The sequence below is a fragment of the Pseudochaenichthys georgianus genome, chromosome 12 (assembly GCF_902827115.2).
Source record: "Pseudochaenichthys georgianus chromosome 12, fPseGeo1.2, whole genome shotgun sequence".
Taxonomy (NCBI): domain Eukaryota; kingdom Metazoa; phylum Chordata; class Actinopteri; order Perciformes; family Channichthyidae; genus Pseudochaenichthys; species Pseudochaenichthys georgianus.
In genome coordinates, this window is record NC_047514.1 from 12,242,309 (window position 1) to 12,264,157 (window position 21,849).

General features: G+C 39.3%; 1 protein-coding gene across 1 annotated transcript in view; it reads right to left on the minus strand.

Moving 5' to 3' along the window:
- Positions 1 to 1,928: 1,928 nt before the first annotated feature.
- fam163ba (family with sequence similarity 163 member B, genome duplicate a) overlaps positions 1,929 to 21,849 on the minus strand; it is a 34,461-nt gene continuing 14,540 nt past the window's right edge. The window contains exons 2-3 of the mRNA XM_034095362.2: positions 10,299 to 10,414; positions 1,929 to 5,461 (exon numbers count right to left, since the gene is read on the minus strand). Of these exons, the coding sequence (XP_033951253.1) occupies positions 5,021 to 5,461; positions 10,299 to 10,391 (534 nt within the window). The 5' untranslated portion in view covers positions 10,392 to 10,414 and the 3' untranslated portion in view covers positions 1,929 to 5,020. The remainder of the gene's footprint in view (positions 5,462 to 10,298; positions 10,415 to 21,849) is intronic.

Below are 21,849 nucleotides of genomic sequence, written 5' to 3' on the forward strand. Positions count from 1 at the left end.
CCATAATTCATGGAAGACCAGCCGTTCCTCTGTATTGCATCTAAATTTCACTGCTGGGGAATTATGACCAGGGAGCATAAAAAAGACATACACACATGCACACTCACACAAACTTACTATACTAAGGAGGGGGGAAGATAGCAGAGGAACAAGAAGAAGATACATTTGAGAAAGAGTGCAAAGGAGCTGCAGCAGACAGCAGGGTGTGAGAGTGAGCACCCTCCTGCAGGATGAAGGGGTAGATGAAGGGGATGATTCAAAGCATGTCATAAAACATCGATACACCTCGAAATGCCGCGCTACGAGCTCTGCTTACACTGGAGGAGATTATGACTTTAAATAATTCACAAAGCTTGCTCAAGCACTTATGCACACAAATACAGTACAATCTTCTCTGTAAACAAAAACACAGACATGGATACAAAAACCTACGCACACAAATGTATACTTACACAAATCAGTGTTTTCACTGAAGTACTCACACATTATGGAGGCTTGGCTTGAGTTAGACTTAGAGGGAAAGATTGGTTGTTATATTTAGCTTTTCAGACCAGCACCCAGAGCCAGGGTGAAGGACTCTTTCAAAAGAAGGAGCCGATAAATTGTTGGTTGTGAGGCAGACTCCTGCTGAGCTGGACAAAGTGATGGAAGGATACAGCCACAAATCTGCAACCTCACTTTCACAACAACATCTCAATCACAAAACAGTATCGATCAGCTGTTTGTATGTTACATGCCTTTACTTCTGACAGAGATACTCATCTCTAAGCTAGGTACTGTAAACATATTCTAGAAATGCTATGTATTCCAAATATCATTACATGTAAATTAAGTGACTGCCAAGAGAATAAATACATTTCCATCCATTTTTCGCCAGTGTGACAGTAATTCCTGGTCACAGTGCAATTCCTGTAGAATTAAATGAGAGTTCACATGAAAGAGAATTCATCATATTGTGAAAGGTTTTTCATGGCTGATGCAGTGCTGTTGTATAAATGCCATCACACAATTGCTATTCATATCTCTGCCAGGAAGGTTTGATATGAGCTCCTCTATGTGCCTCCATCTGTCTGTGTATTCTGTGGTATGTGCTATTTCTCATTCATTAGCTCTGACTCATCTTTCTAATAACTACCTCTATTTCCTCCATGAAATAGTTTCCCGTTGTTGTTCTATTGTATGATTAGCCTGCTTGCTTCTCTGACTCATTCAGTTTATTGTCAGAATAAAGCTTCCCCATTTTCGTTTTTTAGCCTTCCTGTGCGGATGACTTTTTTTATTGTGGCTATCATCTCCTCGCCTCTGACTGTCAGGTTGGTTTATCATCGCACTTAAGCGTCCCACTTTGGTCTCTCAGGCTCCCAATTCAAACATGTTTGCTGTCATGACTTTAACCGTAGCCTCGGGCGGACTGGATCCGTGTGCAAACAGACTTTATCAGTGTTACTGTGGTTAGAGGTTTGGCAGGCTTCACTGCTTTATCTGTTAGAGTATGTCAGAAACATAGTACTGTAGGTTCACTGATTTCTCTCTGAGGCACCTGAGCGATGATAGTCATTTTCCTGTTAACACTTTCTATGAAGGTCATGCCTATAATGTATTATGACCATAATACATCATAATATGCTTATAGCACTGTATCATTATACTTATGAGCCCTCATGCATATTCATAATGCTTTATAACAATAATCATTTAAGGAATAGTTCAACATTGTCTGTGGTTCAACACAAGCAATCTTATGTGCCTTTTGTCTGATGTTTTACCTTCATATAGCACAGTTAAAGAGTGTCAGAGTGTTCCTATGAAAACATAGAGTATTGAGAGTACCGTTTTCCAATGATTTTTCTTGTTAAGTTTATAGCTGGTAAATAAACGACACACACACACCTTGTGAACTCAAAGATAGAAGTTCTTCATTTCTGTTTTCTCACAACTTCTACAGCTCATTATAAAGCATCTTATAGTTCATGTTGTGATGCATCATTAGTACATTTATAATGCATTTTAGAGTTCATTTTCTTCTAGGAGTTGAGATGATGAACAGATGTTGGCTTATTAACTTCATCAACCAACATATGCACAGGAAAGAACCCCAGAGATTGCTGTTTTCAATCTAGTTTAGATCATTTTGCTGTGAAGAAGTATTACAACAAAACTTCATTGATCAGAAAAAACCTATGGTCTAAATACTACTTCCGATTTATTTTCTTGCAGGACTAAATAGCTCTGCTGTTTGCGTTGCATTGACCAAGTCATATGTTCTAGCTTGGTGATATTTACCCAGCATTTAGCAGTTGATTAAATAAGATAATCCAGGATGATGCACCATGCTTGAATCCACTGTTCAACATTTGGCAACCGGCAGAAATATGTAAAAAAAAAGATTCTGAAGAGCCCATTCAATACACATTATAGTAAACAAACGGCACATCAAGATACAAACAATCCAAATCATTAAAGGGGCCCTATTACACTGAACAAACTGAAAGGTTGGCTTTAATTAAATGTATTATGTCAACAATTTTCATATAATATTATTAAGTTGAACCTCATTTTTTTATTTAAACTTAATATTATTGCTTTCAACTAACTTAATAAAGTTATGTGAAATCTGTTGACATAATACATTTAATAAAAAGTAAATGGTTCAGTTTTGTCAGTGTATGCACATTTTCAGAGTTCATATTTGTATTTTGTACCGTGACATGTTTACTTGATTTCATGTTCAAAAAGAGGTGCTTTGTGATTTTAGCCTTTGCAGACCATTTACATGCACAAACCTATAATATAACAAAAAAGGGAAAACCCCAAAAAGCACAATTGGGCCCCTTTAACACAATTAAATATAGCAAATGAATTCCAATGCCATTCATCCACAAACATTAGAACATGAATTTGAACCATTTGACTCAACAGTTAATTTAAGGAAATTACAACAATACAGTTCAGAAAGATTTTCACACCATTTTATTAGCAACAATGTGTCTGTTAGTTATATATTAGAAACAAGGATAGAAACGTTTCTGCTTCACTGTACTGAGTCTGAAAAACCAGCTGGATCATAAAATAAAGCAAGTAATTCATATACTGTAGGGAAAAAGCAACACTGCATTTGAATATACACTTGTAGTAATAATAATCATAATAATAATACATTTCTCTTTAATAAATCTTTATGGCACAAAGTTTCCTGTGCAACTGTCACATCTGTTTAAAAGGAAAGAAAACATAGCATTGAGAACTGTGTGTGTGTTCGTGTTGTAGTGTATTTGCAGGAAAGCACATGTCACAAGAGGAAAACTTATAACAAAATCACTCGCTGTTTCACCCTTTGGGAATATTAATGAGCATGATCGCTGATAAAATCAACAGAGAGAGAAAGAGAGAGGGAGTGTGGGTACAACAGCATCTACCATCCATTTTAAAGGGGGGGCGAGGGACAATCCAGTCAGCTTTAGGCCCCTCACAAAGCCACAAGCATTTCTTCATGAAATCAAGCGGTAAATCATTTCATTTGTGAAACGTGTGTTCTGTGTCCATAAAACTGCTCCTCCAGCTATAGGCCGGTCAGCCAAGTGCAGAAAATAAAAACAATCCCTGGAAGGAACTCTCTGAGTACCTCAGAGAAGAGCAAATGTTTCTCAGTCCATCGAGTTGAGAGAAGAGAGAGACTAAAGTGTGTACTATGGCCTGTTAAATACTTAAAGATGTGCCTTCAAATGGGAATTAATCTTTAGCCTATGAATCCATTTATCAAACCAGAGACAACACAATAAATTCAGTGAAGAGTCTAGAAGAACTAAAATAACTATAAAGCCTTGCCTTAAAAATGTCCTCTGACTGCCACAATTACAACTTCAGTCTATGTTTTAGCCTTAATCTGTAAAATAAACATTTACAAAATAGGTTTTGTCACCTGGTTGGAGCACTCTTCACATTAGCATACATTTAAAGGGAAAACTGATACAATGCATTCACCCATTGCAAGAAATGTCTAAAATGTTATTGCAACCCACCACAGGGTTTGGTTTACATAGGGGGGGTGAAAGATTGTTTTGAAGTGAATGGAATAATAATCTCGTTATAACAACTGATCAAGTTATACACACACGCACACACACACACACACACACACACACACACACACACACACACACACACACACACACACACACACACACACACACACACATGCAAGAACAGTCACACAAATGCAAGAACCTAAAGTATCCCCCCTTTGGCACCTACAGTCACTCCGCCTGCATGAACACAGAGGTCAGTCTCTGCTGAAGTGTGTTACTCTTTGTGTCAGCAGACACTCAGAGAAACCAGTCTATGTCAAAATGGAGACCTCTATGACATTCTGTGGAAAACAAGCAGGGATTTCCATCTTCTGTGAGCCCTTTATGTCTTAAAATATTATGGCCTAAATTATCTGAAATGTCATTGGATGGCAGCTAAAACATGACATCCCCCCTTCCTCCACTGGTGGTGAGTGATATTTTATAATCTTTATAATCTGTGGATGGAGGAACAGGCAGATCATCCCATCACGGGAGAGGGAAACACTGGACTTCTCCTAATCATATTTTGTTAGTATAGCAGCTATGACAGAGAGAGAATCCCTGCCGATTATGGTTTAAGGGAATCTGTGTGTCTTTCAGGCCACGAGTAAAAGACACAAACTTTATCAAATGGTTAAACAAATTCCTTTTTCATATTAAAAAAGAGCTATTTAAAACAAAACAAAAACAAGACATGTGTAATATTGGTAAATGCACAATACTTTAAACTATCGTGGCTCAAATGTAAGGTACTGGACCTGAGCATAGTACCTTGGAAAATCCTGTCCTGAGAGCCATCGGAGTCCTTCAGTCTGCGAAAGGTGACCAGTAGAAGGAGACAAGATTGGACCAAACTATGGACTAAACTGGTCTAGACGACAAAAACAGAGTCTTGTTTAGGCTATCCCTATTCATCTGAGCACACACTGACAACGAGTTCAAACCTCACCCAGCTAAACATCAGTGCTGATGCTGCAGCTGCGTGTGAACATGTCCCTCATCGTGACCGACCGGGCCAGGTTTGGTTTCCGGTAGTTTGAAATGTTCACAGGCACTGGCAGGTCCAGATCTTGCTGATGCACGCTGCGGTAGCTGATCCGGTCGCCTCCGTTCCTCAAGCCATCAGGTTGATGGTGGATCTGCGGCTGAGGGGGCGGCTGCAGGTAGAAAGGCAGGTCATAGTGCGTACAGGATGGACAGAAGGTCTGTGAGCGTGTCAGTTTCCTGGCCAGGGGAGGGGTGGAGAAAAGGGCGGGGCCATTGGAGATGGAGGAGGCGGCGGCCGTAGCCGCCACAATGTTGTGATTGGAGTGGACCGGAGGGAGGCGGGACGTAACCGCGAAGTCTGGCTCCTCCTCCTCCGACTCAGACTCTTCCTTCTTGCAGCAATAATACTGGATGGAGGAGGAGATGGCGAGAAAGGTGATGGGGAGCAGAGATGACAGAAGAAGAAGGGATAGAGAGACAGGGAGAATATTAGGGACCAAATTATGTCAAATGGAGAGATGAGCAAAAGAAGAGTTTCAAAAGTGGCATAACAGAAAGATAATGATCAATAAAGAGAAAGCGAAAGGCATTTATTCCACTGAAAAGTCTGCATGGCCATGGTGTTAGCAGAAGCACAGCAGAATACATTCTTTGGCAAGTTCATTGAAATGCACTTAAAGCCATTAAGGTATAGGTCAGCATCTATATTCTACTAATAATGTTTTTCCAGTACTGTCTGACAATGCTTGCCGCCACAAATCCTGAGATTTTGTGCATATTGAGGAGCTGCCATACGAGGCTCTGGCCAAACATTTGGGAGCAATTTAGAGTTCAGTGATGTGCTCAAGGATACTTCGACACATGGGAGTAGCTGGATATGCACCAACCCTGCCATTAATTCTCTACCTGCTGACTCTCAAAAAGATACATTTGTGCCCATTACCTTTAAGATAACGGCAATAACAGCATTGTGTCCCACCACAGGTATTTATACTAAGAAGCAAGATCATTAGTTAGCTTTACAGTTACTGGTAGCTGGATTTTGTCACTTTCTGACAGAGCCAAGCTAGCTGTTTCAACCTGTTGACTGTCTTAAATTCAAAGGACAGATATTAATCTTTTATTAAACTAATCTCAGTCTTAAATTAAGCATACTCCCAGAAATATTGAACTATATCCTTTGAGAAACTATTTAAAAACTTGTGAAGTTCTTTGTTAACTGAATTTGATCTTTCTGTCTTTAATGTACAAGCTTACATGCTCTGACAGCCAAAGACCAGGACCATGACTGACACACATGCCCCTTTCACACCAACGCGTTTTCAGCTCAGGCTCGGAGCTGGAGCCTGAAAAGTACCGAGAGTGTTTACCTCATTACCATAAATGTACATTTTAGCTACGCTAGCAGAATGGCCAACCCAGTCTCACAAAAAAACGTGTAATAACTACGTTGGTCCACAACGTAGGATGTAGTATTTCTACAAAAACGCCTCTGAAATTGTAAGATCCCTACGTTTTTTTTCACCATTCATTCCAATGGCTGGCTTCTATGTCACGTGATCTTCACATTTCTCCCTGCAGAAAAAAAAAACATGGCCGAACTTCGTTTTATTCTCGGTGTATAATGCCTATTTAAAGTTACTTTGGCCATTAAAATGCGTTTTGATGTCATTTGATGCGAGAAATATGAGTTGTTATTTCAGATTATGTGTGCAGTGGATGTACATGATCTTTAGTTTGCTAGTTATTACGAAGATTACTTCAGGAAATTGTGTCTATACAACGTTTTCATTGTTACCAAGGTGGTTGCTAGGGACGCTGCTATCGATATTATTTCTGTTATGTTGTGTAACTGTTTAATGGTGTTATCTTTATTGCTACCCCCTTCCCCGTCAAAGTATAGTGTTGGTCCACAGCGAAAACGTATTAGTTTAACAAAATCCGCATCTAAAATGGTGCAGAAATGTTATTTCCCCCCTGTGCAATTCCAGTCTCACATCTCACAGCACATCGTCATTAACAAATACCGGAAACAGACCGAAAACACTTTATTCTGAGTGTGCTTGCTTTTCTCTTTGAAAGTCATCACATAACGGCATTGTAATACACCGTTCGGCTGCATTACATATTACATATCTGCTGTAGTTCTCTATTTATAGAGCCCTGATGAGAAGACTTCTAGACAAACATGAGGAACTGCCGCCAACACTGGAAACGTGACGTGGATCATAAATATATCAACAATTAAACAACATCTTACATTTCTTTTCACACAATACGTCTCCTTGCAGTATCAACACTAATTCGGTTGACTTTTATATTTGATCCAATTGGTAGATAGGCTGTATTTACACCATAAAGGTGCACAGCTGATATAAAGGGACACCTAGTGGTTAAAGCATGTTATTGAATTTCATTATTTTTATTATTAGATATTAATAGAATCCCTATAAAGTATGTTCATTACTCGTTATTCTCTACTAATAGTTAATTAAAGACTGTATATAATGACTATTTTGCACATCCCTTTCAAGATTTCAAGATTTTCTAAGGTTTATTGACATATCATATAGGCCTACACAACTACGGTGTAGTTATGCAATGAATGAAAAACTTGGGTCGCAGGTTCCTCAACAGTGCATTACAAGACATCTATCAATATTTGTGCATACCTCCAGCAATGTTAACTATGTTGAAGCACTTATTTTAACTGATATTATACATATGTATTATACTCTTATAAGATGTAGATAGTATAAGAAATGTGCAGAATATGACAATTTAATGGTGGAGGTACACATATTGAAAGATGTCTTGTGATGCACTGTTGAGGAACCTGTGACCAAAGTTTTTCATCTCCGACCTTGTCAGGTATTGAACAATCAATAAATAAAGAACACAGAATTATTAAATATAAAACACAGAATTTGTGTGATTATACTAAATGATTTACAAATAAACACCACTGCATATTTACAACTATACACATGCTGATGTAACGCAAATGTTTCCAACTTGGGATCAATAAAGTATATCTTATCTTAAGCTGATCGATGGCTACTGCCATATTTGCACAATGTGCCTCTGAACCTTGACAAGTGCATGTTTCAGGCTCATCAATGAACAACAGGAGGGGTCACAGACATAAGACCAGCTGTTAAATAAAGCTCTTCTGACCTTAGCTGGCATGTGGGTATATATTATGCTGCCCATTATGGGCACAAGCAATTTTCAACCATTTATTAATTATATGTTTTAAATTTGAGTGTTTCCTATCCCCTAAACCTCCAGGGATGTACACAGTTTAATACTGGCAACTTCTTATTATGGGAAATATGAAAAAGTCTTTTAAAACTACAACTCCCAGTAGAGACGTGCCATAGATAGAGAACATGTTGCGAAACACACAATAGCCAGCATGTGTAGTTCTGGGGACGCGGTGGACCCGTTCAAATCCAGTTTTGGACAGTCTGCCGTGGTTCCATCCCATTTCAAGTGCTGTTCGACGCTCTGCACACTCTCCAATCACAGAGCTTGAGGACTATCACGGGGTTTGTTCATGGTTTGTCAAGCGAAGCGGAGAGAATACTTACTTCCGGGTGTAATATTCTGTAAAGCAAATGAGCTGCTCCGCCCCTCGGTCCTGACGGACTCCAACTTGTGTTTATTAATCAAACAAATAAATAAACACAAGGATAATTATGTGTTATTGTTGAGTAAATGGAGAATTGCACAGGGGAAAATAACGTATCTATTGTGGTGATTGACATTATTCACCCACGGATCTATGGGTTTGTTCTGCACGGACATTTTAGTGAGCCGGACTTCCTGTCTCCGCCGGTCTTCGCTTCCCGGGCATGAAGCTGTTTACATGAATAAATAAAAGTCTAGCTTGTACCTTTGATACCCCGCCTCCGACTCCCATCTCTCGGCACCACACTATGCCACAATTTTAGATGCGGATTTGGTTAAACTAATACGTTTGCACTGTGGACCAACACTATACATTGACGGGGAAGGGGGTAGCAATAAAGATAACACCATTTTACACAACATAACAGAAATAATATCGATAGCAACGTCCCTAGCAATCACCTTGGTAACAATGAAAACGTTGTATAGACACAATTTCTTGAAGTAATCTTCGTAATAACTAGCAAACTAAAGATCATGTACATCCACTGCACACATAATCTGAAATAACAACTCATATTTCTCGCATCAAATGACATCAAAAGGCATTTTAATCGCCAAACTAACCTTAAAATAGGCATTTTCCACCGAGAATAAAACGAATGTCGGCCATGTTTTTTTTTTTCTGCAGGGAGAAATGTGAAGATCACGTGACATAGACGCCAGCCATTGGAATGAATGGTGAAAAAAAACGTAGGCATCTTACAATTTCAGAGGCGTTTTTGTAGAAATACTACGTCCTACGTTGTGGACCAACGTAGTTATTACACGTTTTTTTATGAGACTGGGTTGGAATGGCCCAAGGAATGGCAATGTCTCATCAGACAGTCCGTCCACCACTTTGGTCTCTGGGATGGATAACCCTGACATTTGGATGGGTTAGGATGAATCGTGTTAACTTTGGTAAAACCCTGACTTTCTTTCACGTCCCATCATCATGTTCATTTGTCCAACTGTGGTTTAGGATCATAACAACTGTAGTGCCAATGAGCAAATCTTAGCATGCTGAAATGCTAAACTAAAATGGTCAACACTATCAAGATAAAACCTACTGAACACCAGAACGTTAGAGATGTCCTTGTTAGCATGTCAGACAGTAGCATCTAGCTGAGCATTGAATAGCTGCTAGCATGGCTGTAAATAGTCTATTTTTTAGGGCACCTATCCTTACAAAGATTAAATTGTCTTTAAGAGTACAACAAATCAGGGCCACTATTCCCTGATGAACATGCCTGTCTAAGTGTCTATCGCTGTATTTTTATGCAATTCTAAACACAGCTCGAGAAACATTTTCTACTGCAGTAAAACCCAAGCTTGAGAAGCCTTGGCAGACACAGACAAATATTGCTGCTACGCTCATCAATTACGTTTTTTGGGTTAAAGGAACACGCCTATTATCCTTGCTATTTGAGGTTGCAAACACAATGTCCCTGATTAAAGCAGCTATGCTTATGAATAGGTTCTGAAGGACACCTTTAACTCGCAGCTCATGCCAACTTTCTGAGAAAATACAGGGAATATAACACTGTTTGAAAGCAGCTGTGGCCTCACCTGTAGCCTACAGTAGCACAGTACTGCGATGATAAGGAGTAATATAACCGTAGCTAGAATTCCACCAGTGATGACCACTGTCCCGGCTGTCATTCGAATGGCTCTCCATCAACACCCTGCAGAGAGCAAGAAGAGAGAAGGATGACAGAAGAGGGGCAGAGAGAAAGAGTGGAAAAGAGAAGAGGAGGGAGAGACGAAATGGCAGAAGAGAAAGCACACAATTAATCATCACAGTGGCTTCATTAAGTAGATTATAACTGTGTGTCATCTCAGTGGTGCTTATTGAATTATCCAGCAGTTAGGAAACATGTAATAGAATCATCCTACAAATGCTGCTCATATTATAGATGGGATCTCAGGCTGAAACACATAAGGAAAAGAAGTGTGTGAGAGAGAAGGAAATCAGCATTCAACAGCAGAGCAGCAACAGAAACAAGCTGCAGGAGAGCAAAGAGATACATGGATTGTGGTAGTGAGGAGAGTTGAAGTGAGTGAGCAGGTGATAGAAAACAAAGACAGAGCGAGTGGCTAATTGACATGGAGTGAGAGGGAAAAAAAGGTCAAGATGAGTTGAGTAATAGGGATAGGAAGGGATTTGATGAATGATTGTGAAATGGAGATACAAGGTGATGGAGTGGATGAAGAAGGTGCTGTGAAAGACAGACGGGGAAAGGTGATACCTAAACAGATGGAAATGAAGAATGGATGGGAGAAACAGGGGATGAAGGGATGAAGACAAAGGTAAACAGGGTTTTTGGATGACTAATAAGATGGAAAGTGTGCATAAGAAGAAGGGAGATGAACAGAGAAGGGATTTTGCTGAGATTTTGAGATGTGAAATATTCAAGCCGAGCACACGGTTGAATGAATACAGATATATAATCTCTTATGCATGCACCGAGCCAGGACCCCAAATGCATTATAACCCAGAGACTTTTGTTCATGCCCACTGCTTTAAAAGTAATAAAATACATATCCGTAAGTCTATGGTCGAATCTAAAAATAGAAATATGAAACGCAGGTAGGCCTATACTATAACACCAACTTTGGGAAGGTTGTTCTGGTGACAATAATAGTCACAAAAGTAAAAACAAATCTAAATGCTGTCTTTGCGTTAATACTAGCCTATACACAGAACACCACAATAATACTATAAAAGCAATACTAAACAATTTGCACTTGTGATACAACCTTTTCCACCAACATTAAAAAAAAAATTGATTTTTAACAGTTTGAAGCATTGTGACCAAAAATAAATTGGTGCTCAATCCGAAAGTTTGTTAACGGCAGAAACCAAACATTAGCACGTAACCTGAAGTGTGAACTATGAGATCTTCAGTGGGCTTGTCATGTTCTACAGGTTGGAAATAGAAGATTGAAAAGGCACAAAGAGAGAAGTCTAGTGAGAAATTGCCTGATTAAAAAAAGAATGTTCAATGATTTTAGTAAGTGTAGGTCCATACTTGTTTTTCGGTTTAAGTCAATGCCATCCGCCATCTTTCTTCTTTTATTTACTACACTCTACATTGTTCACCCTAAGTGAATGACACATCATTGATACACGGCTGAGCTTAAAACTGGCATAAAGATTCGAAGAACCCTGACCAGAAGTGGTTCAGGAAGAACCTTAGCTTATTTTTTGGAAAAAGGGTTAAGTGAGGGTTTTCACAATGAATGAGCATTCTGAGAGCATTGTTTCCCTAATGAGAGACATCTCTTAATGAAGAATCAATCAGCAGGAAACAGATGTGTGTGATCTGTTCCCTTAAGTCAGAGGTTAAGACAAAAACAAATGGAGATGTTGATCTATGGTTAGCTGATTGAGCTCTGCAGATTTGTCAAGTGGATCTACTGTTATCTCTCTTGCTTTTTTGCCATTGCATTGTATCGTTTATTGACTTGCTTATATGCAAAAATTGCTTTCAATATTTCATTGTATCATGTAATTCATTTAAGCAGCGTATCTTTGTGTGTGCTTCACAATACCAAAATGATGATCTTCCTAGTCCTTTAGACAGCCAGTCTTAATTCATTTGTAGATTCAGGTAGTCTATATTACAGTTTCCATGCGGGTAGAAATGACTGGACTGAATGATCCAGAATGTCATAAGAACATTTGCAGCAGTATGATTGACTTGAAGCTGAACTGACCTCATTCTCAGCTTATTAGATCAATGCTTCCCTTTAATTACCTCTTTTCAGTCTCCACAGCAGCTGGATTACAGGAAGAAGCCATGGGCATGGAGGCTTTCAATGTTCATTTTACTCTTGAAAGTAACTCGCATTAATCACAAACATTGTAATGTCATTCAGGTTGTCAAAAGTAATTGCTTTTCTCTGCCTTCCTCACATTGTAAAGAATTTGAGGCTGTCACATAACTAAAGAGTTGGAGCCCCGCAGCAGCCATCAACAATATCTGAACCCTTACCTGCTCACTGAGGCAGTTATCTGTTAACAACAGCAGCCTAAATCAAACAAAACTAATCGCTGAACTGAACTTTTTCACACAGAAGTACATTTACATGTAGAATTGAGGCACTATGCAAGATGTATATGGAGCTTAACGGCTCAATGGCAACAGGCTTTCAGTTGTTACTATTAATGCAAAACATATTTGCCTTTGCTAGCTCAGAAATGTCACATTAAAGATGCATTTTTATAATCAGTGGAGATTTTCTGGAATAATCTTGCAAATACCATAGGAAACAGGTTCTCCAATCCTCAAATTGCATTTCATTTCATGCATTTAATGACATTTCTATCACCTTCTAACAGTGATATATAGGAATAGAGTTAGAATCATCATCTGTAAATCATGTTGCTGGTGATGCGTTTGGCTTTATCTCTATGATCCAGTTTGAGCAAGTACAGATCAGCTCTGCATTTCTAAATATATATATTATTTTACCTTTTCTTAAAGCGTGCTACTGTCAGTGTGGAACAAGTTGTGACTCAGTTTCCAGGTTTAGCAGCATTCTTGTATATTTGGGGAAAACCCTGCAGACACTTGACATATATGGGAACAGACCTTTTCCCCTTCATTACATGCACAATCTGGAAGTGTCATTGGACCACACAATCACACTGCATTGTGGATAATTGCCTGAAACCAAAAATAGGACAGCAGGCTTGTTGCTAAGCTATGACTCAATGATGCGAGCCATTATCAGCAGCAAGCACACAGCAGTATAGCCCGACGTTGTCAAGATATAACTCAACGGTGACATGAACACACCCTGAAATGATGAAAACATAAGAATAGTGAGGTAAATGCAAACAGTCATGCTCTTTACTGCTATCCCAGTATGCAATTTACATTGAATTTGTGCCTGTCTGTACACCCTGGACTACACAAGTCTATGTGTGTACTATTGACTGACAGCTCTGACCTTCTCACCCTGAAACACCTTTAAACCATGTTGAATTCTTCTGTGGATATCTTCTCTAAACCCCATCAGCTTTCATTGTGATATTTCTCTCCATGGAGGCTCTATAAAGTTAGAATAGATCAGTCTGTCTCTGCAGTATATGTGCTCTGTCTACAGACAACACAGCTACTCCCCTCAGGCAGGAATACAGCGGGACTCTAATCCAATCTCCAGGCCACACAGTCCACCAACCAAATCAATATGATGGAACATCAGGAACAGAGCGTTATAGTCTTAGAGTTAAATCGAAGAGCTACATGTGGTGATTTGGGGACTTTTCAGGAACAGAGAACGGACAAATGGAGGAGTTTGAATGTCTGTCTGACATTTGGGTTAAAGGTAGGGCAGTTAAGAATGGAGAAACCAGCTCGAGTGCGCTAGAATTTGAAACTACGCAGCCGAAAAATATGCCCCTTCCTTCAGACTTCCTTACAGAGCCCCTCCTCCAACACACACGAACGCGCACATGACCAATGAGGGAACGAGATAAGTTTGTGCACAGATGGAAGGCTTACAGGCAGGTAGGCCATCCAGTTATTTTAGCCGGTCGTGCTTTTTACAGCGCCACGGCTTCCACAGATGAATTTTTTTAATGTATTTATTGTCAAAGCATTTAATATATTCATTGCTATTGGGATGTTAAGAGCATTCCATGGAATATAACAACAAGTTTATGAAGTGAATTACCTACCCTACCTTTAAGCTGAGATATAGTGATGTAATGTACTGCAGGCCTTTTATCAAATCTTCACTAACAGTACTGCTTAAATTAGCGTTTGTTAAATATCAAAAATCTATTTGATCATAACGATGGGCTTAAATTGTTACTAATCAATATCTTAATATGTGTTTGAATCAATAACAAAGGATAAAAAACCCTCAGAGAATTATCCCCCAACTCTGCAATTCCGCTGATCTTAATTGAGTGTTTTGGCATCTTCCGGCTCATTGTTTAGTTTCTTACGTCCTGCTAATCTATTGTTTTGGTTCACTCTTTACTTATCACTGTTGTTTCTGATTGCTGCAGGCAGTTTCTTCCACCTGCTCAGCAGCAAACAGCAGAGAGATATTACCAATAGCTGGTGATTAAAGAGAAGCTTTAACCAGCTAAGAAGCCAGATATTTCCCTCCAAATATTATTCTCAATGACTCAATGTCTAAATGACTATTCCTCTTTGTCCACCGAATGTATATCAAATGATAATATGTCAATATTGTATTTACAGCTTGTTATACAGCCCCATGCAGCCATAAAATCTATTCGGCTTTAAAAAATATGGTATGTTTATGGTATACTAAGTACCATGACCCACTTGTGCATTCAGGCAATGTGTTCATTTAATAGAAAACAACATATCATTTCTAGATAATAATAGATAATAACAATAGCGCCAAACACACACACATATTTTGTATTAATTTATAGTGTTGCTCTTTTATCAGGTTTGCTAAATACTGTAAATTGCCCATTTATTAATACATACATTTGATCAAATCAAGTAATACTTTTTATTTTAAAGCAGTATACAAATAAACTACAGAAACTACAGTCGCAACTATTTTCGAATACATTCTCAAACTACCCAAGCACTTTATCATCGTTTGCCAAGAGATGACGATACCAACAGAACCTGACCCAGTAATAGTTTGTAGGAATTCAATTAAAACCAACTTTATTTGGAGTATTCACTATATGGCTGTTATAGTGAAAGGTCTTAAACTTGAAACATTGTGCCACCTTGCCACAACATCTGTCTACGTTAAAGCCAATGTAGAATTTGCTGAGCAGCAACCCTTGTGGCCACAGGCGGTAACCACAGAACAATCTAAATACAAGTAGTAGAGTCATAAAGTTATCACATAACACAGATATATAAAAGTAAAGTTTAATAACATAAGCTAATGTAAGTCCCCATAAGCTAAACATCAAGAAGGTTCAAACCTGAGTGTATAGAACTGAGCAGAGATATAAATGTGACTTTTCTACACAATATAATGTGTCACGTCATGTTTAAAGATCCATATTGTTTTTTCACTTTCACTGGTGCCAATAACTTACAAGTTTGCAAACCACCAAAACCAATTGACATCCGTGTAGTTAACCCAAGACGTCTGCGGCCCATAAGGGTCTGGGGCCCCAAGGCGGTTGCCCACTTTGCCTGTTTGGTAAACAAGAGTTGACTAAAAGATTGTCCTTGATTGCAGTGGTTAAAGCAATGATCTATTGTACACCCCGCTTCATTGATATAATAAAGAAAGCTTTATTTAAATTCTGCAATTGACTCTTATAGGTCGAGATGCCTCTTAGCCACTCTGATACAGTACACATCTTGTATGGACGCACACATGCACGCACGCACGCACGCACGCACGCACGCACACACACACACACACACACACACACACACACACACACACACACACACACACACACACACACACACACACACACACACACACACACACACACACACACACACACACACACACACACACACACACACACACACACACACACACACACACACACACACACACACACACACACACACACACACACACACACACACACACACACACACACACACACACACAATGCAGAGATTTTGCCAGGATTTCACAAAACCAGTCATGATGCAGAATACTATTAAATATGTATAGGATGTGTATGTTTTACAATAAAAAACTACTATAGAGGATGCACGAATGCATGCACGCACATGCAACACGCACACATTCGTTTTTTGTGCAGGTAGTGTGTATCTCCTGGGGCACCCTTAATCAGAGCAGTGTGTGAGGGATGTGTTGCAGTGAGGCGATGAACACTGTTAATTATTTAACCCTACACACACACACACACACACACACACACACACACACACACACACACACACACACACACACACACACACACACACACACACACACACACACACACACACACACACACACACACACACACACACACACACACACACACACACACACACACACACCACACACACACACACACACACACACACACACACACACACACACACACACACACACACACACACACACACACACACACACACACACACACACACACACACACACACACACACACACACATCCACACATTGTGAAATAGTACTGGTGAAAGGCATACTTGCCTGCTCAGCTTCTTTTTTTGGTATTCGTCCCCACGAGTGACAAGAGGTTAGGGGCAAAGAGGAGAATAGCAGCAGGCACACCCACACACAAACACTCAAAATCACATGTAATAATTGTAGCACTAGCTAACATGCTCAGACAGTGGGCTTTGGAAAAAATTGCCATGCTTTGATAAAACATGGCAGGGATCACAGCAGAGGTCTTGCTAGGAATAATGGCTGTTGACAGGCTTTCAGTGGAATGGGGGAGAAGTACACAGTAGGTGGTGTATTCGAGTCATACACAAGAGACAATAACACGCCCGAGAACAATGGGATGAGCCCTATTACAGCTGTAGCTGTCAAAGAGTGATTTCCGTCATGTATTTTCAGCCATGTCCAAAGAACACAGTGCATGGTTCTCTGACACATGTTTGAAAATGTTTAATTACTGACATACATCTGAGCGCTAAAGTTCCTATGCCAGGCGTTTTCATGTCACAAAAAGGTCTTAGATAACAGAGCTCTGATTTGATAATGAAAAGAAAGACACAATGAACCTTTCTTTGTGACATAATCTGTCTGATTATAGCTCTCTGTCGTCGATGAGTCGGCGTCTACCCTCTTATAAACTTAGCAATCAGCAAGCATTCAACTAGTAGTTACAGCTTTCACCTTCAGTATGAATCATCTTATCGGAAGAAAATGAATGCAATTATTAATGCAACATTCATCACATCTACGTTCACATACATTACATTGATGTGTGATGCACCATCATTAAGATAATGAAGCGCCACTGAGATCCACTTTGTACACTTCATTACTTTTCCTTTGGAGCACAACCTGTCCTGCTGTATAGCTGGATTGCTTCAACTTTTTCTTTTTTTTTACTTTCTCGCTATGAGTTAGCTGAGACTAGATTTTAGTGTTTGTGAGTTACATGTGGAACCACAGCCAAGAGACAGTTAGCTTAGCATTAAGGCTGGAAACAGGAAGAAATGGCTAGCCCAGCTTTCTCTAAAGTTCACATTTTTGCATAGCACCAGTATTTATGCTAAGCTAACTACTGTAGGCGTTGTAGCCTATCAATCGTCTTATTTATCACTCTGAAAGAAAACACATATGTGTACTTGTAAAAATGTTAAACTATCCCTTCAAGAGTTTTTCAAATTGAATGCAATGCCTTTTTGTTAGAATAAATAAACAGTCACTTTCAAAAACGGGTAATTTTGCAGTTGCGAAGACAAATATAGAAAGATTGTATAGTATGTCAATTAATTGAATTTGAGTCAATTGTAACACCTGAACAATAGAAATGTTCATATATTTTAGTATAGTGTGTGTCTAGAGAAAGGGGTTTTCACAAGCAAAAACATATTCTGTAGAGGTACATCTTTAATCCTCTATAAAGGGAAATTGCAATTAATGTTTGAATTCAAATTGAATTGGTTTGTTTAAAAAGCCCTTTTGAGGCTGCATTGAAAATGCATGAAATGTCACTGTGTCAATACAAGTTAGAATTCAAATGATACTGAAGCCTACATGTTCAAATGTTCCCCCATGAGGAAGACGATAAGTTCACTAAACATTAACATTATGAATAATTTAGCTGAATGAAAGTGAGTTTAAGCGATGATGAAAAGGTGCAAAATTGATTTGACTGGATGTTTATTAATTTATTTTTTTATCTCCATTAAGCCATAATACAAGTAGTAATATATCCCCAACTTCCTCTTTAAGCCTTGTCACAATATTTCCCCGTCTGGCTGCACTGACCCTGACTGCTGCATTACTTGATTCTCCCTCTCAGGATCCTGGCTCACCCTGTTCCAGCGTAACATTTCACCAGGCAGTACAAAAATGTGTCTTTGTGTCCCTGAACTCGAACCTCATCCCTCCGCTGAAAGACACTGACAAGCCTGGCCGAACTCTGACCTTGAATCAGGTACCAGGGAAATCCAGAAGGCAGTGGGGAGATAGAGGGAGATTTGGGGGTTGTGGGAGAATTAAAAAAGGAACTATTCCTTATATGCAACGATAATTGGAAACCAGAAATAGTTTGTATTCCTCTCATGAGTCCCACTGCATTGCCCAGAAAACTATTTCTTTTATAAGTGCCCCTCTGTGGATGATATATCATAGAGATTGCTCTCGGCTTGTAGGAATAGAGCACCATGAGGGCGTTTGAGAGACCTAATGGTGACCTGGGGGTCTCTTCATTTAATTACATAGCTTGCTAAATGTCTCTCATCCATCTGAATGACCTTGCTTAGTAGCTGTTCCAGTTCAGATTGCATGCTGATGTAATGTAACATTACACGCGGTGTGCATGCACTGGAAATGACGAAGCATGCCCTTCCTTGTGCAACACATACTGTATTTTTAGACAATGGTTTTCAAGGATTTCCTCTGGAGTCCCAATACATTTTTAGGATTATCTGAGAATGTTGTGGCGCTATAATGTGGCCAAATTGTAGATAACGAAGCACCTGTAATGTTGCTCAACATGAAGACAGGGTTTTGTCGCAGTTTTTAAATTAAACCTTGAAGCAAGAAATGACCACAAAGGCAAAACTAATTATGTTCCCATTTCCATGTTTCAGGGAAAAAATATGGTTCTCTCAAAGCAATTCTCCTTTAGATCAACCTCTCCTCTCCTTATTGCTACAAATATCTTTTGACCAGTGAACTTTACCATGCTTAATCCAAAAGGGATCTAATAAAGCTGTCACCTGTATTTACTCGAGCCTGTGGCGGGAAGCAGTCAGCTTTGATAATGTGTACAGAAACATAATGGAACATGTATTGTGTCACAGTCGAGTACTGTAATTGGCTCATTTGGAGGACACTTTCTTTGATTCTGTGCTCAGATAAAGGCTCTAAGTTAATTTAAAGCCTTTTATTGTCATTATACACAGAGTACAACGAGATTCAGAGTGCAACATGTCAGTGTCAAAAAAGCGTTCATAAGTTCAAATTGTGTATGGTGTGTGTCATGTTGCAGCAGACAAACTTATTTTACTGCAGTTTCAAACAATGCCTTTCACTTTGAACTATATACAAATCCAACAAAGAAATATTTTTAAAGAATGTCATCTATCTATCTGTCATTATGTGAGCATCTTCTTCCAAATTTGTCTTTTGCCATGAATGGTTGAAGGAATGGGCTTTCACTTTTTTATAATAATTGCATATAATCACTGCCACTGCACTTCCTCCTCCTCCCCTCCGCCATGCAATGCTCTACCCTCTGCTGTGAAAATAATACCACTAGCCTGGGTGTGACAGGCTATAATCTTGGAACCAGCAGGAGCTAAAGTTAGCTCAGAGATATTACAGTGCTTTGAACTTCACAGCTGATGGATTGAAGGGCCCTGAAACTGAGTTTTGCGAGCAGTAAAAATGTGTCCTTAGAGCACTTCAGCTCTTGTCATGATAACAGGTGGACTTAAAAAGTGATTAAGGTTTTTTTAATTCAGTGACAGTTACTGTAGACCTTAATCTTTACTTTTGGCCTGACATAATAAGCTAATTGTATCACTTAAATCCTTTTTTTGAGAGCATTCAGACTGGTTCTAGATCATAGACAGTATATAAAAAGTGGTTAAGTCATTTGTGAAATAGATCAGCGGGGACATAACTACAAACATTTTAGAATTCACTTTCATGAACTGAAAAAAAAGTTCTATGACAAACAAAACTAAGTAGAAAACTTGTGAAACTAGTGATTTACAGAACGGAGACTCATGGGAGAAGAGCCAGAGGAGTGACAGCTGGAGGCAGCGGCAGCATGAGGGAAAGAAAAACAGCCAAGAACATCCGGAACACAGCAAAATGAAATGAGAAAAAAAGCAAGGCAGAGGGACATGACCAAAAATGTATAATAGGTCAAAAGTGATAAATAAATGAGTCTGTACATTGTTTGTGAGCTTCTGAATATATCCAGTAATGAAGAAAAACCAGTAATCCTGACAAAAGCCTGCAACAGGTGTTAGAACCAAACATATTATATTCCAGTTAGGTCTGTTTACAGAATGGCACTGATGAGTCATGACATGTGCCAGCAGTTCTGGACACATAACAAAAACCACATGCTACAGTGGTCTGCTACGGAGGCTCAATAATGGCCCAGCGCCACCAGATGGATGAATGTCAGCTTGGTGCATCAAGGCCATTAGATACACACAGTAATCGAGCATAATTAAAACTAACACATGAGTAAAACTGGCCGCTGTCTGATTTACAGCATAGTGGAGGAAAGTGTACATACTGTGTGTGTTTCTTGGTGTGAATACATACAATTGTTAAGTGGGAAAGCAAATATTAATGCCTTATAGAGCACACTATTCCAACATCTCTTCCCCACTCTAAAACACACACTTACTTCCAGCAACTTCCCTCTAAAAGCATGAGTAGAAGTTACTGTTTCTGCTTAGCGCTGCATAAATATAACAGACAAGAGCGGCGATACAACTCGACAGCATCTCCAGTCTCACGGCCCCTCAGAAATAAACTGCTGTTACCACAGAATATTAGTCAGTCGAGAGAGATTTATGCAAACTCTGTGCGCTCTTTCATATTGAATAATAACAATAACAATAATGAAATTCTCAGCACCTTCCGCTCACTCGTCACAAATAACCTCCCCATGTTTGTTTGTGTGTAGTGTGCACACAACTTTAAACAGGATCATAACAGTAGCTGCTGGCTCACTCCCGATTTATAAGTTCAGTGTCAATCAAGAAAAGTTGCAGTGAAAGAGGAGACAGTCTGTTGTGACACTCAAAGCTACGTTTGGACCTCATGGTGCGAAAAAGCAGACAGTTCTATCCCGAGTCGGTCCCTAAGTTAATACATTATTGCAAAACGTGAAAGTGTAATATTACGAACACCACACACACACACACACACACACACACACACACACACACACACACACACACACACACACACACACACACACACACACACACACACACACACAC